This window comes from Poecilia reticulata, chromosome 6 (genome assembly GCF_904066995.2).
Source record: "Poecilia reticulata chromosome 6, P_reticulata-male-v2, whole genome shotgun sequence".
Classification (NCBI taxonomy): Eukaryota; Metazoa; Chordata; class Actinopteri; order Cyprinodontiformes; family Poeciliidae; genus Poecilia; species Poecilia reticulata.
Window position 1 is genome coordinate 14955948 of NC_088835.1, and position 18766 is coordinate 14974713.

Sequence of the window (18766 nt, forward strand, 5' to 3'; positions counted from 1 at the left end):
ATAAAATTAAACACAGACATCTACAAATACAGATCCGATCACCGCAAGCTCGTTTTGCGCATTAATACGTCGAATGGCAGTCTGTTAGCAAATGCAGTTATCTTTCAGGGAACATTGAGATGATATTCAGTGAAAGTTTTCAGAAAGTCACACATAACAAATCTATTGAAAAGGTTCTCTGTAAGTTCAGAGGATTACATAGCAAGAGCAACACTTAGGAAAACCTCAGTGGGTGTTCTTAAGGTAATGAGCACTGTGCCTTTAGGGAACCTTTACAGAACATTAATTTATAGGTCCCAGAAAGTCATACTGTCAATGTTGGGGCTAACTTTTAGAGAATATTTAGAGAATGTTCCCTGAAAGTGGGTCAGAAAATCTGCAGCCTTTGGAGAACATTCAGAAATTGCTGCCTGAAGGGAAAAAATAAAGAAAACGTTTCCTATATATTCTAGGAATAGTGTTTGCTGGCTGCTTTCTGTGTAAGTTCTATCATCATGTAAAGATGGCTGTTCCTTCAGCTGTGCTCTTACTTTTGAAACTTCTAACCGGATGTCCCTGATGTACTTCCGCCATCTTGATGTTGAAGTTCATGGCGCAGCGAGAGTGACGGGGAGTGTTTTTTGCTAATCTTTTGGATCTTGAAACGGTGGATATATTTCGGGGGATCATGCAGAAATCTTGAAATGAGAGTGTGAAATGATATCACCTCCGGAAGTGTGGATATTCATCACTGCCTCATTGATGACTGCGTGCAGGACGCATCTGAGGAAAAGCTGCTGGATTCATAAACACTTCTTTAGGACTCACAGAAACCCCTGAGCATTGTTTTGTGGGTCACAGAACGCATATTTACCCCTTTGCATTTGGGCTGACAATGGCTGAAAAAGGTAACACGAATATGGAACATCTCGGCGGAGTGGTCAGGCTCAGAGAGGAACACCAAAAGGTAATTTGAATTGTTCACTCGAAGCCGTTTGCTTTTGGTGTTAGCAGAGCCACTGTCGGGTTCCTGACCATGCGGTTGGATCAGTCCGTGGTTTGTTTCGGATCCACGCGTGGATTTGTTCAAATGTGCAATGCAAAAAAAAAAAGGACTCCATGATTTTGATTCCTCTTTCTTTCACATCACATTCACGGATTTCGAGAAGCTTCCTCCCGTTACGGGCACGTCTAAGTTTCATTTAAATGTGAAAGGGAGGCGTGTTCTGTTGGTTTCGGTTCTTTTAACACATACTTTGGTTCTGAAGTTTACACCTTAATGCATGTAGTTCTCACTGAGCTTTGTAGACAAAATTAATATTTGTGTCAATTTTCAATCAAATAACAAATTAAAGGTGAAAGTTGGGGTAACGTCTCCGCGCCCCCTCACATGACGTTGAAGTTAGCTTTCGATTTAGCTCCTCACTAAGGGGCAATTTCACCACATTTAACGTCTCTTGTTACCCCTGATCTGGTGTGGTTTAAATTCTAAACGTATCAAACTTGCACAGTTTTATTTTCATGCTTGTATATTCTACAAAACCCATACTGCAATGGTTGAACGCTTTATTCAGTTTGTTAAAACAGATAAGATTTGTTTTAAAGAGGTGTTTGACCTTACATTGGGTCCATCTTAACAAAAACATAGACAAATCCAACCTGAACAGTTTTTTTCTTCTTTTTTTGGTACATGGACATATCCTATAAAATTCAAGTTTTTGTTTATTCCAGGGCCTCAAGTGCCATTATTCTGCAATTTCTAGACAACAGTGAATCAAATGACTGAATTACCTCCTCAGTATGCAGTAAAGTTTTACAGAATCCTTCTAATGATTTGATTATTTGACTCAAGCCTGTCGAAGCAGAGGCACAGCTAAATGTTGCAGGACGGCTTGTATTTGAGGACTCCTGGTTAATTCAGTTTGTGGAAACGGACACAGGTTTTCTTTTTTCTTTTTGCGTATACAAGACTGCTATTAAACAGGTTCTGTCTACTATGCCACCTGCATAAGCCAAAGCCGGAGCACAGGGGGCAAAGTCTGTGAAAACTTTGCTGAAGTTAGAGAAAACGAAATAAAATACTGTTTATCTTCCTTAAGCACACCTTTGACAGTGTAGAAAGCAAAGTTTGAGGTCATAAGATAACAGATAAAATAAGTTATGCATAGGATAACGTTTTACAAATGACTGACTCCTGTTCACAGTGTCTGTCATTGATGTAGTGTAATTATGTCGAGGTTTGATATGTCTGTGTGAAACCCTTGTCAATCACAGTTGAACGGAGTGGTCCATGTAAGTCTCATTAAAAAAACCTAAACAAAAACCACCCCCTCAAAACAACCCCTTACTGTCATTATAAATCGAATAAAGATTGCACAATTTACAGTCTGTGTCTAGTAGAAAATGTAGTGACTTTTTTTTTTTAATTGCAGGTTTCTGTAGTGTTTCAAAGGTAATCTGGATTTGTTAAATGTTTGAAATAATCCTTTAATCAATAATCAAATGGAAAACCTTGACTCGGACACCAACTTCAGCCTCACACACATGATATTCAGAAGGCCGCAGACAGTCATGGGTTACACCTGAGGCACAACAAAAGCAAAGTCCTAACCAGTACTGTCTGCAGAAACTTTGCATTCATTGTGTCACAGAAACGAGATCTGAAGATGTCCTGAACATTTAGATGACGTTTTACACAACTGGGTGTCTTCCATTTGACCTCTTGTTTGACACATCTTCTGCTTCCTTGTATGTAAAAGGTCAATTAGCTTTTTGGTGTAAGTAGCATTTTGGAAACACAGTTAAGTAAAACTAAAATCTTGTTTGGCTGTAGCTGAAAATATGTGCGAACACATCATCAATTTCAGGATAATTTGACAACAAGGCAACATATAGAAGCGGTTTAGATGTTTTTTTTTTGTTTCTTTTTTTTGTCGATAACCCGTAATGTTAAAGAACCAGCTTTGATTTAACCCTAAAACACAAAGACCAGTGGCTCATTTGGAAGTCTTGCAATCTAAAGTTGTCAGTTCAATTTCAGGTCCCTCCATAACTATGTACTGGTCTATGAATTTAGTGCTTTGAGCCATTGCTATTACTAGAAATGTGGATTTGGAAGTGTTTATTAAACACTATATTAACCACATGTAGTGATTACTATGTTTTATAAAAGTCAAATATCAAAATATTTTCAGAAAATAATTTATTTTGTCCCTACCCAGCAATTTATTGTACTTTGCATGTGTAAAATATACTTGTTTGACTGGGGCACCAGTATTGGTTCTGGCATATATATTCAAAATCTGACCCTGACTGTTACTGAAATATGCCAGCGAGACACAATGAGTCCTGTCAGACAATCAAGCCTTCAATTCCGGCATCTGGAGTAGAACGGTGCCATTATTCCAGTCAACCAGAGGTGTTGGTAAGTTAAAGTAGTTTGAGTTTGGGCTGCTTGCATTGCCACTATACTGGTAAATCAGGTTTATAACCATTTTAATTATTTAGGGCAAAACGAGCAGAATACTCCAATATTTTAACATTTGACATAAAGCACAGAAATCAGCTGGATGGAAGGATTCAAACAGCTGAACTTATTTGTATTGTTTGTCCCAGAAAATGGGGCCACAATCCGAACATGTCAAATCGTGATCTGAGAAGCTGCTTTTCTGCGGGTGTTTACGCCTAGCTCTTGTAATATCTGTTGTTTCTATGGATTTTTTGAAATCCTGCAATGGAAAGCAATATATTTTTACCTGACTGTGTGTTTGTGTACAGATGTTGGTGAAAAAGATGTAACCCATCCTGTCTTTTTAACATTTTTGCATTGCTAAAGATTGTGAACGCACCTCTTATGATAATAACGTAAATTGAAACAAGCTGTCATTATTTATCCTAAATCAGGTGGTGCAAGACTGTGAAAGTCGGATTCAGCACTGGTAAGCATTGTTTTTATAATTATCGTGTGAAAATTTTGTGGGTTTTTTTTCGCTTTATTTTGGATGAATATATTAAAAATTGCAAGAAATTATGTCATTTGAACTTCTATAACCATTTTCTCTAATATGAGTCCATAAAGTAAAGCATGCCTAAAATACTGATTGTTGCTAGGCTATGCAAAAGTGGGAATAAAATAAATGAAAACTGGAGTGTTTGAGAAGTGATGGCAGAGGTCATCAAAGTGAAAAAGATTTTTTGCTTTTATTTTAATTACTTACTAAATGGTACCAGAAATGTCCAGTGAATTTTACTTAAAAGCAGAGTTGGGTCCATTAATGAATTAATTAATTAATTAATAATAATTAATTTAGTGTTAATATATCTGCTAGATTCAATAAAGCAGATATATTAAAACAAAGGGCAACACATGACATGTTCCTGAAAATAGAAAATGATGACCACAAGAAAATAAAGGAACCGCCTTAGTGTTAATGTTTTCGATCTACCATGGTTTACAGATACTTTTCCACAGAAACTAGACTGCTCTGTTTATTTTAACCTAAACCTACGTGCTGATCTTTGCCATCATTTAAAAGATAATAAAGTACCTGACCCATGTAAGTTACCAAATCCTCTCGTCTAGCTTTACTTTGCCAGCAATAACTTTTTGTCCAGTGCCATGTGTTTCCAATTCCCCATTAAATAAAGGATATATTTTTTCTAAATGATGAAGTCAGAGTTTGAGATGTAAATTCACCGTCCACCTGAAGCTTAATGCATACAGGCATTTCAGCGACTTTGCCAAACAAGTTGTAAGTATTTCAGAAACTGCTGATCTGCTGTACAATTCACACAGGCCAACCAAAACTGGGCAGTAACAGATTGGAAATGCGTTGCAGGATCAAATGTCTGCATTCCTTGGTGTAAATATCTGGTTTCACTAGTAGTTTTGTATTACTCTCTGAAAAGTGTGTGAGGAATCTTATTGTGTAGAAAGGAGCCTCCATGTTCATGCTAGAGAGGGCAACAAGCTTCAAATCCATGCAGTTATGCAAGGATTTGAAGAAGTGCATCAGATTTTTATTCATTTGTCCCTCCTGTCATATCTATTTATTGCATCTAGTTGTGCCCTTGCACTCTACAAACACACAGGCTTGATGGAACTGTGGACTTGATTAAAGGATTTGAGATGCATCCTGTGTGCAAACAGTGAAGAGAACAGTGAAGCTCTCTGCTGCAGATTAAACTGAATCACCACTGTGTAAACTGTACAAGCTTTAGAAAGGTTCAGGTCTGGTACAGTGAGTACATTTTCATTGACTCAAGCCTACTTCCTTCAGTACACTTGGTAGTGAGGATAACAAGTTGAGAGCGATTAGGTTTTTTTTGGGGGGGGGGCAGCAAGACACAATTTTATGTGCCAAGTCGTCTCATATGCTAAAATAGACATCTGGGAGTTCAACTTATTTTTCTTAACTTTTCCTTTGATAAACCTGCCTGTTTAAATGCAAAACTGTGACAGATTTACTTAGGCCCCCAAAATTTGCTATTTTACTAAATCAACAAAACAAAAAACATTCTACTTATCTGCTCAGCTGGAAACTGAAACGCAATATTTTGATGAAACAAAGTACAAAGTGCATCCTAAACGTGTCTGTATTTTTTTGTTTTGCCTAGAAAAATGTATCCGTTTGTTCTCACCAATAAGAGAATGTCCCTTTCTCTGAAAACGCTTTCTGTGATTAGCTACATTTAATAAAAGCTCCACCCCAATCTGCTTTTGAGTAAAGGTCACTGGAGGTTTGTGGCTCTATTTACTACGAAAGTTAAATGAAAGCAAAAAAATAAATAAAAATATGGCTAATGAATTAGCTCTTGACATTTTAAGATTTTAAATTGTCTTAACTTTGCTAAGGCCTTGCATAAATTTCCATCTGCATCAAAGGCCCAGTGCTGTTTATCAAATTTGCACAATTTTTAATTCATTGTTGCAGGCTGCAAAAAATCATTCTAACCCCATGTTACCATCCTTATTCATACATCAGTGCAACTTTCCCTGACTTCATTATTATTTTTTTTTAATCATCGATCTATATACGTTTGTTATTAATGTTAAAGGATGAAGTTCATGAGTTGTTTTCCTTTTCTACAAGAGAAAGCATCTGAGGTTAGCTTTTCGGCATTCACCTTTGAGGTCTCTTTCTAAGTACAAATAACTCGACAGTAACAAAACATTTGCTGCGATGAAATGGTTCTTTGCGCCAGGAAGTTCATAGTCTTACAATTTGGTGCGAACTTTTAAAAACCAAAGGTTTCTAAAGTAATGCTAGACTCATTTTTTATTATTTTTTTTACTCTTAAACATCCTCAGTCAGTTTTCAAGGTTCAACAAGCCGGTTCCTTCAACCTGGCTGGAAGTTGTGTTCGAAAGCATCTTTCACAAAGTAGGAAATGGTGACATCTAGTGGTGACCAATAAGCTATTGTTTAAAATAAATAAGCAAGTGTGTGTGTGTGTGTGTGTGTGTGTGTGTGTGTGTGTGTGTGTGTGTGTGTGTGTGTGTGTGTGTGTGTGTGTGTGTGTGTGTGTGTGTGTAATGGATGCTTCTTATATAAATATTTTATCGATGGGTTGGTTGAACGCTTCTACAGGAAAAAGGTGTTGGCTGACTATGAAGCCCTCGATGATCGCCTTCGGACTCTCCCCGATCAGCTGTGTTATGACATCATGGTGAGTGCAGATTTTGTCTAAATGACACTTTCACACAAACTGACTCATTACCAAACTGCCATTACTGAAACTTGCGTTGCTTCTTCTTTTTTTTTTTTGCTCTACTTTCTCACCGAGTCTCTTCCACCTGTTTTAATTTGGCCTACTTCTCCTTTTGTTCTGCTGTTTCTCACCGTCCTCTGCGCCTTGAGCAGGTGCCATTTGGCCCTCTGGCCTTCATGCCCGGGAAACTCGTGCACACCAATGAGGTCACGGTGCTGCTGGGCGACAACTGGTTCGCCAAGTGCTCCGCCAAGCAAGCTCAGAAAATTGTCGAGCACAGAATGAAACGTGAGTGTCGTTTCCTGTCATCTGGGGATCTTTTTTTTGTTTTGTTTTTTTTTAAACGTTCTCTTTTTCTAATCTAGTCGTTCAACGCCGCCATTCATCCAGCAGAGGGCGACTGAATATCACATGTGAAGAAGTTGTCTGTTTTTAATTTCTCGCAGCTTTGAATTCATGCTGGAGTTTGGAGCGTAACGATGTCTCTTAGCGGTGTAATGTGTTGCTGTTTTGTAAATGACATTTTCCTGAAGCAGATTTGCTGTTAAGCGTTTGCAAGCTGCAAGGCATGTTGCAAACACTGCGTGCTATTTTTTTTTTTTTGCATTTTTAATAGCTTATTGATTTTAAACGTTGCACTGTTTGGCTAAATCCAACCCTGTCAGAGAATTTGTTTTTGTCATATAACAGAGATCGCTGCTTTGTTTCTCTGTGCTCTTTCTAAGTCTGAAAAATCTCATATCGAGTCAAATGGACCCAAGCAACGATCTCTGATGTGAACATTATTAGAATGTTTGGTGAAGCAGAAATGTGCTGCCACAGACCCCCTCCCCGCCCTGCTATTACAGAGCTAAGTGCTGTAATACAAACAGAGCTAGCTGAAATGTGTCAGACAGCGGCCGAGTTGTCAGGCCTTCTGTATTTGACCTTTCCTCACTTCCAGTTGATGCGCTGACTGGAGGGGCTCCCGATCGCCATGGAAACAAGGGCCCTCTGCTGCTATTAGTGAAAGGGCTTAATTGTTGTGAAGATTTAATGATCCGGAGTAGTATTCAGGGCAGAAGATATTATGAACTGTTTGTGTCATCATTTTTCTCCTCCCCCCGCCCCCCTTCCCCGACTTGTTTAGGATTTTAACTCATTCAGCCCGTCGTTTCAATCTGAGTGCCACAGTTTGCCCGCCGCCGGTTTTGGCCACATTTGCTTCTCTGGTTCCGCTCACGTTCACCGTGGCGCATCTGTTGTCTCCGCAGACGTGGGGAGTCAGCTGGACGACGTGACCAAGACCATGAAAAACTTTGAAGCAAGAGTGGGGTTTGCGAAAGATCTGGAAAGCATGCAGGCTGTATGTCGCGTTCCTGCACATATCAGACGTTGTGTAAGACACAATTGAGGACAAAAAGCATTGACTTTGACATTCTTGTGATTTAGAATACAGGGAACTATGTCGACATCAGAGAGGAGGTCGGAAACAATGACTCGCCCGTCACAAAAGGTACCTTTTATCTGACCTCATTTCACTTAATCATGGCTTATGACAAGGCAAAAAAAAAACCATTAGCCTGCTGCTGAATTCTTTACCACAGTTAGTGTTTCTTTTTTTTTTCTTAGAGCTAACGAGTGGACTGATTATTGCTTCACAGGAAAGCAAAGAGTAGCTCACAAGCCAAATTCTAAGCCCAAGATGGATGTGGTGTTTGATCTCAAAGAGGAGGATGAGGAGGATGAAGGAGAGAGCGGAGACACAGGGAGCAGGAAAGGCGTCATGACTGAGGAGGAGCTGTGGGCTCGATTGGATGAACTCGAGAGACTGGAGGAGCTGCAGGATGAGCAGGACAGGTACAGCCTAACCTACCATATATTCTGGTTAGTAGAAGTAATATGGTAAAAGTTTATGATTTTATTTTCTACTATAAATTACCTTTAGGCATTTTTCCATATCGTCATCTTTCTAAACTAATGGGCTAAGTCAATTTCTTTTCTTTTTTTTCCTAAATCATCTTTTGGCAAAAAAAAAGACTTTGGTTATTATTTTAGGAAGGTGATGGTATATGACATTAACAGTGGGCCTACTTAATTTAGAATATTGTCCAAAGTTTTTGATGAAAAAGTGAAATTTGCTGTGTAGATTCATTAGACATGCAGAGAGATGTGTATTTTAGCATCAGTTTTTGGTTTTCTATTAATAAAAGCACACATTTCAGTTTTTCAGAGACTGTTGATTCAAGAGAAAATGACACAAAAAGGACAACACGCGGTCATATGGAGTACGAATGTGATCACACTTTCCATTAACTGTCTGGTGTAAAGCCATTAGCGTCTTTAGCGGCTTTAGCACTGACCTTTCATGGTTTACCATTCTGGAGGAGGATGGTTGTCTACTCAACAACTGTTGGCTCTTCTCTGTGGTTGTGTAGGGCAGACCCTGACAATGACATTTTTCTATTAGATACCCTCTGTTTTTTATTGGTCTTATGTAATATTGTAATTTTCAGAAAGATTGAGTTTCTAGGTTTTATTAGCTGTGAGCCATTACCATCAAAATTAGACATAAACGCTCTAAATGTATCACTGTGTGTAATGAACCTGTATAGTAATATCAATTGAACGACTGAAATAGCATCTGGGTTATTTTATCCACCTTTATACAAAGCACAGATTTTCATGCTTGTGTAATTTAGAAATTTAACACTTTAGCTCTATTTTAAATTAAAGGTGAACAACAACACTGGTAAACTCGACTCTAGCTACATTCAAGTTTTATTTTTCGAGGCTTTAGGAAACAACTTAATAAAAAAAAACTGATGAGACTGTAGAGTTAGAGCAGTAACTGATAGAATCCATTTTTTTCCTCGAAAGCTTCCATTTTCTACTTTTGAATGCTACTTTTTACTAAATATCAACACTGTGTCTTAAAAGGATCTAATTTTCAAAGTTAAATAAAAAAAATAACCTACATTTAATTGGATTAGTAACAACTTTGTAAAGCTCTTAAAATCTTTGTTTTGCAGCAAAGAAAAAGAAACACAAATTAGCAGTCGATTCCTATGATTATCAAGTAAAATAGCAATTTTAATGTTTATAGTGTTATAGTGTTCTAAAGCCACAATGTCCTTCCTATCATTTGTTTCTGAAAAACATCCTTTGTAAACATGCAGCTTTATCTGCTTTCAATCTTTTCAAGGTAGGAGTTTAAGTGGCAGGCTGATGTTATCTTGTGTCCTCTCTGTTTTAATATGACGGATCATTTTCTTTCAGCCAAACATATCTGATGAAACTCACATGAAGTGTTGTTCTTGAGCTTCTCAAACTAAAGTCTTTGTGTTGAAGACTGTAATTGTTAAATGTAGCCATCTATCTGCATGTTGTAATCCTTAAATATCTAAAACCATTATATTTCTCACCACTACTTATTGGTCCCACACTACTCTCCACTTTATTTTACAAATCTTGAAAGAGTGACGAGCGTTTTCCCCCCTCAAGATTGTCTGATAATGCGGACATGAATGGTGAAGACACATCATCGTCTTCATCAGAGGAGGAGGAGGAGAAGGAGGCAGATGCTGCACTTCCGGTAAATGGCCTGAGTTTGAAGCCAAGCTGGAGCTCTGTGCCTCACAGCACACAGCCACTCACAGACAGGAAAGAGGAAGACTGCGAGGAGGAGGAGGACGGCAGCTGTTTGCCAACCATTTTCTTCTCTCACACCGTCGAACCCAAGAAGGTCGGCTCGTTTACAAAAATAACAAACAAAAATCATGGGTGAGAGCTTAAAAAATATTCTGGTTGTATTCAACCAGTGTTTCTTTCATTTCAGGTGAGAATAAACACAGGTAAAAACACCACCTTGAAGTTCAGTGAAAGAAAAGAGCAGAAGGAGCATTCAAAAAGGAAAAAGAAGAACGGCCACAGCAACGGGCACTCCCATCACGAGCTTCATAAAATCACCACACCAGCTGATATCTACAGGTAAAAGCAAAGCAAACCTCTTTGTGGATTCGGACACAAACACAAAGGTATTCATGGTCGTGCAACTTTTTCGTTTGTGTCAGTTTAAAGTCGCAAACTTCAACATGTTTCTTTGGGGTTCAGTGTGATAGAGCAACATGGACATGGTTTGATCTGAACCAGGACTGAACAGCTCCAGGCCTCAAGAGTTGGTGTCCTGCATGTTTTTGATGTTCTTCTGGTTAACTGCTTGTTCTGTAATGTTTTTTTAATGAACCTTTGAGGCCTTCGCAGAATACCTGGATTTAAACTGAAAATCAAATTATGCACAAATGACTTCGAACAGGAATTGGTTGCACTAGATTTTATTTGAGGGAGACAGATTGAAGAGGGTTGAACACAGATGCAAAACTTCCAGTTTTCATGTCCAAAACCGTTTTTTTTTTTTTTAGTTGCATAAAATCCTGTTAAAATACAGACGTTTGTGGTTGCAGTTGGACAAAATGTGAAAAAAAACCCCCAAACAACTAATGGCCGTTAATTCTTCTGCAAGCCCATCCCACGGGTGCAAGTGCAGCTGACGAAACACGACTGTTGCTTTTGGGTCAGGTTGTTTGTGGACGTGAAGAACGGGGAGCCGATCCCCAGGAAGTCCATCCTGAAGTCGCGCAGCCGGGAGAACAGCGTGTGCAGCGACACCAGCGAGAGCAGCGCCGCCGACTTCGAGGAGCGCAGGATGATCGGCCGCAGCTTCAGCCACGACGAGATGACGCACAGCGACACCAGCGACGGCATCACCGAGGAGGACAGCCCAACCGCGATGCCTCTGCAAACTCCCAGCAGATTTGAAGTTAGTTTTGTCCTGGGTCTTTGTCAGCGTTTTACTTGCGCAGAGCTGCTGCATGAACGCGGCACATTCGAGCTTCAGGACATTAGTAAACGGTGACCCGAATGTGTCCAAATTAATTACCTTACAGTACAAACCCCATTATTGAGTATTTTACATGAGTGGACATGATGACGCCAGTGCCAGTTTGCTCTCTTTTTAATTGATCTTTTTTTTCTCAGGCTTTTTCAGGTACAGTGGTGGAAAAGGACCCGATGCCTACAGCGGTGCCCCATCTGACCATCGTCCCACCTGCTTTACCAACCATACTGGAGAGGAAGCAGGAGGAGGTCGCACCTGACGCCCCCCCGCCGGAGCAGGCGCCTAAAAGGGTATCAAAGTTCAAAGCTGCCAGGCTGCAGCAGAAATGACTTTTTCGGGCCTTTTTTTCTTCTCTTTTTAACAGCAACAAAACTGAACAAAACGCAAACAACTGTCTCCCTTGTTCTGATCATCTTACATCCACCCGTTTCTACGATCAAAAGGATTCCTGTCAAAGCACTATTAATAAATTTGTCTCATTTCTGCTGTTCCTCAACCTTAAACCTGGAACCATTTACATTTTCTCCTTCTTTTCTGACCCTTGCTGGTTGTAGGGAAGATGACACTAGCTTCTGACACGTTGGATGAGTTGCATTGTTTTCTTTCTTTGTTGAGCAGCATCTGTTGCTACAGTGAAATTTCTACCTTCTTTTGACCTACCAGATGAATGTATGTATTCTTTCGAGACAAGCTTTATGTAGAAAAAAAATATTGATGGGAGCTAAAACGAAAATAAGTAATTTTACCCACATTTTTCTTTTTACATTGTGGAAAAACATGCAGTTTCTCAGTACTTATAAAACCTTACTGCTGATTGGGAGTTATTTTCCTGAATAAACATGTTAAATGTGATTTTTTTCAGCTGTTTTCACCTGCTTTTACTTTTCTTCGCCGTTCGTGTTATAGTGCACCAAAGCCTTTAAAAGCAATATTGCTTAACCAGTTCCCTTCACTTAAAGAAAAGACGATCCAAATACAACATCAAAGTTTCGGAGCAGAAAAAGTCTTGGATGTTTGAAATTCTTTGACTGATATTTAATGTAATTAGAGCTGTTGTCTTGCAGCAAGAAGATCCTGGCTTTGAATCCTGGCTTTCTTAACAAAGTTTGCATATTCTCTGGTGCATGTGTGTTTCTCTCTGGGTACCCTGGCTTCCGTCCACAGTCCAAAAACATGATTATTAGAGTTTTAGGTCACTAGTTTTCCCTGAGGTATGAATGATTGGGCCTATGACGAACTGGCGATCGATCCAGGCTATCATTCAGTGACCGCTGGAGAAAAGCACCTGCGACCCCATGACCATGTACGGATAAGCAGGTATAGACATGGATAGTGTAGAAGCTAATGCAGTAGTTACTCTTGATTTCAGCCATAAGTCTTGGATGGCTACTGCATTCTAAATACATTTTTTTTTTTTTACTGTATCAGCATAATGTTGCACATTTTAGAAAAATCTAACCTTTTAAGGTTAGGTGGTACTTTATTACTCCAGAGGGAATTATGAGCTAGTCTGTTGCTTGCATACATACATAACCATCCATAAGTACTAGAGTACATTAATTTAGTGAGAGAAAATGCTAAATCCAAAACTTATCACATTTATTCACTCTCCTTATAGCTACTCTAGATAAGTTGAAGCTACAACAGGTTCCTATAAGACAAATGCATCTTTCACTTCAGTAATTTTTACTTTTTAATTAAATCCATTGCATAGGAGATTTGGATTGTTTTACCCTTAACTTCGCGTTTCCCTTGGGCAGAAATGTGACATGAGAAACGGACTAATTTCTTACATGAAAGCAGGAAAGGCCGGAAAGGTATAGAATCTTTGCACTTTTGAAAGAAACCCTAAAGTTGGAGTGAAAGGCGTCAGGAAATCAATTAAATACAAGTAGATGTCTGCCAAAAAAAACAACCTTCAAATGGGTCATCTTTACATCTTTCACCAGGACAGTGATTGGAAACATTAGACCAAATCCACACAGAAATAGTCGCCCAGACCAGATCGTCTCATACATCTCATCCCCCAGAATGTTAAGGTAAGGTTAACATGTCTGAGGTCTTGGACAACAAGATCATTTATGCTACTTTGCTTGATCTCTTTTTAAATTTTTATGTTTTTACTTTAGTTCCCAAAAATGAAATGAGGATTTGAAAAAAAATTATAATTTTTTCGTAAAGTTGTATGAATAGTTATGGTGGGTGAGTTTAATTCTTTGGAAAACCAAAAGGTCTCTTACTTTGCATGAGCCGTGACTTGTGCAAAGACTCATGTTTTCATGTTTTAGAGAAAAAAGCTTTAAAAAAAGCTGATCTCAAATAGATATCTTCAGAGCTGAATGCAGAATTATTGTTTTAATAAGAGTAAACGAATAAGACTATTACAAAAGACAAATTATTATTATTATTATTATTTTTAAACGTATTTGCTGAAATTTTGCTGTTTTGCGGTCTACTCTGTAAACAGAATTTTCGGTGTAATCTGGACACTGTACTTTTAAACGTTAATAAAATATTGAATCTTGACGGTGCAGAACTTTTACTGTAATATTCTGTCAAGAGAGCCCAAAAAATGTAGTTTTACAGTTTCAGATTTATGTCATGGTAGCTTTAATATGATTCCCTGCTGACCAGCCATGTATATATATTTTATTTCTTTTTGACTCAGGAATGATGCAGAATTTATTTGGCTGATTAAGTCACTCAGTCACAGCAGAGCTGACAGTCTCACTGTTATTATTTCTTCAAAATAAGAGGCTGCCTTATTTTGGAGAAACAAGGCAGCCTGTAGCTTTCAAAGCTACGGTTCATACAAATTTTGTGCCCAGTTTATGGCAGATTCTTGTTGGGGTTGTTTGCCTTTAGAGGTATTCTATTAGGTGTCATCTCTGTAGTCATTTAGTTTAGAGTGCAGCATTTTTTGCAAGATAAAAATCACTCCAGATTGCTACAAGTCAGCATGAAAGCTCTTTAGATCTCCACTCTGGTGTTTCTTTATCTGCACCAAAATAGTCTCAGCGACTTTACTCTCATGTCTCCAAACGATTCTGCGATTGTGAAAGTTTCTTAATTACATCACATAACTGATGAAATAAAAACAGATGCTTGCTGATTGTTTTACAGCCTTTTGAATGGTTTTGCCTCTAAATTTGATTCACCCAAGGAGCATATTTTTTTTTTCCCTCTTAGATGTTGTAATAAAGAAACTGTGAACAACCAAGCTTTTTCTGCGCACCGAAACCACGTATCGTGACAATTGAGGTCAAGTAAGCAATGAGAATTACCCCCCACAAAGTTTTTTTTTTTTTTTTTTTTGGATTCTGAAGTCATCAAAAGGAGTTGTGATTGTGTTTGATGTCAATGTAACACCCATGCGTTTTATTTTATCATCTTTTCATGGGCTGAGTTTTAAAATGCCTTAGTTATCATGTCGTAGTTTAACTTCATGAAGTTTTTCAAGATTACGCGTCAACTTCAGAGGCTGTTTTGACTTCTTCCACATTTCTAACTAATATGCTGAAGTAGTTCAGAGAACAGCGTCTGAAAATGAGCATTCTTGTTTTATTTAACGTGAGGCACCTAGTTGTCATTTTTCTATAACTTTAAACATTAGCAGGCCAAATGATATACACCAACGTTTCCCTTCCTTTAATTAAAGCTACGGATTAAGATTTAATGGGCTATCACTTCCTTTTTAGTAACAAAAAAATACTGCAGTTCTGTGATAAGAAGCTTTTAAACAGGTCTTAAGGTGACTCCCCACCTCCTGCACCTTTCATTAGGATTATTTCTCCAATATGAAAATCCAGGTAGCATGAGGCAGATTAGGCAATGCTTAACATAGTAGCGTTGTGTTGGTAAGACACAGATCAATGGACTTATGTAGGTTAAGCTGCAAAGGTATATGCCAGAGTGCGGTGGAACTACATTTCAAAGAAATCTAGGATGCAAACTTGGTAATGAGAGAGAACACTCCGGAGATCTGCGTTGCTGGGATTAAGAGGGGATTTTAAGAGTTGTTTGATGAAGGTCTCACGCAGGAATTGTTGTCCAGACAGGTGTTCAGGCCTGAGCGAGGCGAGGTGAAGAGTTACGAAAGGCTCCAAATTATAAAAGAAAGGCTTAAACAGCAGCCAGTATATCTGCTTTACATTGACATCAGAAAGTTTCACACTTTAAGCAACCCATTTTTTTTATTACTATTATTTTGTATCTGGAGACTCCTTTCTGCCTTGATTTGGCAATATGTTTTTGATAATCATGCAGTTAATATAACGAAAATGAATAGAGAAATATTCAGGTTTCCAACAAAGGATTGCATATTTAAACTGTCTGGATACGTTAAAGGGTTCATGCCATAAGGTTCCCAGTATCTTTAAAAAAGAGAGATCCACATAATCACAAAACCTCCACTGTGCCGAACAGTGAACAGACATCAATTCCATCCAAAATTAAGTTGTAGAGGTTTTAAATGGACCCCCCACCTAAACCTGTAGGCCAGGGAATGAGAGAATTAATCAGAAGTAGCCAAGAGGTCAATATCTAATATCCAACAGAGATCCACAGCTTAGATGGTAGACTCTATTGGCAGGGCAGTTATTAGTCATTCAATCCACAAGTCCAGTCTTTATGAAGAGGTGGCAAAACTAAAGGTGACTTTGACAGAAAACCACAAGACCCATTTGCAATTTGTCATGAGACATGCAAAACTTGTGGAAGAAGGCGGTCTTATCAGATGCCCTTTTGGTCTATGCGCAAAGCAATGCACATCACTTGAAACACAACTTGAAACATGGCAGTGGTTGCATCATGTTGTGGAATTATTTGCTGATCAGAGCTGATGAGAGTACAGCTTTGATTCAGAAAGAAGATCTGTAAGAGTCAGCAAAAGCTTTGAGTCTGGACCACAGGGTGACCTTCCAGCAGGACAGTGACTTTAGACAAGAGTGGTAATGTAATAGTTTAGGATGTGTTTAAAATCGGATAAAGACTAGAACATTTCTGATGATCTCTATGGAATCTTACTAAGTCTGAGCTATTTTGCAAACAATAATGCACAGAAATTTTAGTCTAGTTGTGCAAAACTAACTAAGACAAAACAGGGACTTCGAGATGAGAACTGATTCAAGAGGGTTGAATACAAATATATTCACTGTGAAAAACAAAAGAAAAATCATTAATGTACTTCTGGGTTTTTTTTCTAAAACAAAAACCTGTTGCTGTTTTTTTTTTTTACATACAGTACATAGTTCTTCGTTTGGGTTTTATTTTATGTTTCTTAAAAGAACATATCTGCAGTGCACTCGCCTATTACAAACTAGATGACTGATAATGGTCGATGTCTTGAGGGGCAAAATCTCCAGTGAAGGTCAGATTGTTGCTAAAAGTATGATGGATGTTACTAGCATCCAATTAAACCTCACCAAGCGAGCCATTATCCAAGTAACATGTTTAACCATTGTGTTATAAACCCTTCTATGGCAACAATTTGGAAAAGCAAAGAGAGAAGCAGCAATTTCAACAAAAAGCGGTGAACAAAACAAAGGATCAAGTCGTTAGAATAGAAACCTTGCAAAAATGATGGTCCTGCTTTCACGGAACTTCTCTAATGTAAACTACTAGTGTTCCAGATAATCCCCATAACAAATGCGACATGCATAATACGATGTAATGCATCCAAATACCTGCTTATCGGGGAAAGGGTTGTTGAAGTCTGCGTCCTGGAGACGCCAGTGCACATTTTACGCACGGTGCCAGACAGTCTGTTACACTTACATACCAGCGGCCAGATGAGGGAGACATACGGCTTCGGGACATGTCGAAGTATCCCGAGTCATTTTACAAAAAAGAAAAAAAAAAATAAGATTTCATTTTCTCTTGTCTTCACTTGAAAATAGTGCACAGCAAAGCGCACAGTTGGCTTCGCCCGGTGTTTAGCGGTGTTTTTTAAAAACCTGCCTCGTTGTAGAAGAATCTACACTTCGAAAGGGGGGAAATCAGCGTCCTACCGTGCGCTGGGCGTTTATGATAAAGCGAGCGAAAGCGTTCAGTCCGTCAGTCAGCAGTCAGTGATCCTGTTCCACATCACTCTCCACTGAACTCCATCCGTCACGTCGCGTCCTCCGCTGCGCCTCACCGAACGAACCGGCCAGGTAAGGGGGAATCTCTGCCCTCCGTGTTTTAAGATTTTACTGAAGTTATTTGTGAAAAGTTTCTGAGGAGACGGATTCTGACGGGCACGCGTTTCACAGAGATGACTACGTAGGGTTTTCTTTTGATCATGAGTCGCAAGTAATGGCGAAGAGGTTGAGAAGGTGATCGAGGCGTTCAGCAGAAGTTATCCTCATCAACGGAGTCCAGATTTGAAGAAGGTGCAGAAACAGCAAGTGTGCATTTCTTTCAGTGTTCATTTCTGGACAGTTGGATAATTTGTGACCGTTTGTCATCATCCATTTTGCACTTCGTTAACCTTAGGTCATGCAATAATACTGTCAGTTCTTTAACAATTATATGGCCAATTGAAGTTGTGTGGCCAGTGGCGGTTTTTCACTTTGGACGCTATGGCTCACTGCCCAGAGCAGCACAGCTTTGGGGTGGTCGGGGCGCCTAACATGTTTTTAAAGAAAAGTAAACTGTCAAATGTACCCCAAATACTATAACCGATGCTTATAGTGAGGAGCATGTAAATAAATACCCCAGCATAAAAAAATAAAAAATAAAATAAGAGCCAATGTGTCTATCTTGATTTGACGCCTTATTAAATGAAATCTTGGCTGCATTTCAGTAACTTTAGTTCAAAGTCAAGAATCCTCTGACTGATCAATCTTGAGCTGAAATATTCTACACAATGGAAAAGAAATCTTTGAAACACAGACTAAGATTTGATATTTTTGTTTTATTTGTTAAAACACAAAAAGGAAGGAATTAGTTTAAATATTCTCTGTGGCATTGACAGCATTTATTGACAGGAAAAAGCCAAAGATTTTAAGGAAGGGTCCTGAGGTTGAGAGTCGAACCTCTTTGTAGCGTGTCCACTCCACCACCGTGACATACACCGCCCCAAGAGGAAATCATTTTTAATGGTGTTTTGACTTTAGGATCGCCTTAGATTGTGGTTGGTGTACAGAGGAAGAGGATTGCCCAGGGTTCTGCTCATTCATGCTACAATGGCTGTGGCTGAGAATAAGGATGCAAGGTGTG

At 38.8% G+C, this 18766-nt stretch overlaps 2 protein-coding genes across 4 annotated transcripts in view; both read left to right on the forward strand.

Annotated features, from left to right (window-relative positions):
- The first annotated feature begins 549 nt into the window (after nucleotides 1–549).
- uri1 (URI1 prefoldin like chaperone) lies at nucleotides 550–12418 on the forward strand. The gene is made up of 11 exons (XM_008411647.3): nucleotides 550–946; nucleotides 3883–3917; nucleotides 6570–6648; nucleotides 6843–6978; nucleotides 7944–8035; nucleotides 8122–8185; nucleotides 8334–8529; nucleotides 10174–10414; nucleotides 10508–10659; nucleotides 11248–11488; nucleotides 11707–12418. The coding sequence occupies exons 1-11, from the start codon at nucleotides 875–877 to the stop codon at nucleotides 11893–11895; spliced, it is 1497 nt and encodes a 498-aa protein (XP_008409869.2). The 5' UTR covers nucleotides 550–874; the 3' UTR covers nucleotides 11896–12418.
- Nucleotides 12419–17414: 4996 nt separating this feature from the next.
- LOC103466356 (zinc finger protein 536-like) overlaps nucleotides 17415–18766 on the forward strand; it is a 35892-nt gene continuing 34540 nt past the window's right edge. Inside the window, exons 1-2 of one of the 3 annotated variants that reach the window (XM_081608024.1) lie at nucleotides 17416–17718; nucleotides 18664–18761. The gene's annotated coding sequence lies outside the window, so the exon portion shown is untranslated. Of the gene's footprint in view, nucleotides 17719–18663; nucleotides 18762–18766 lie in introns of all 3 variants that reach the window. The other 2 variants (XM_081608026.1, XM_081608023.1) reach the window with 2 other exon arrangements.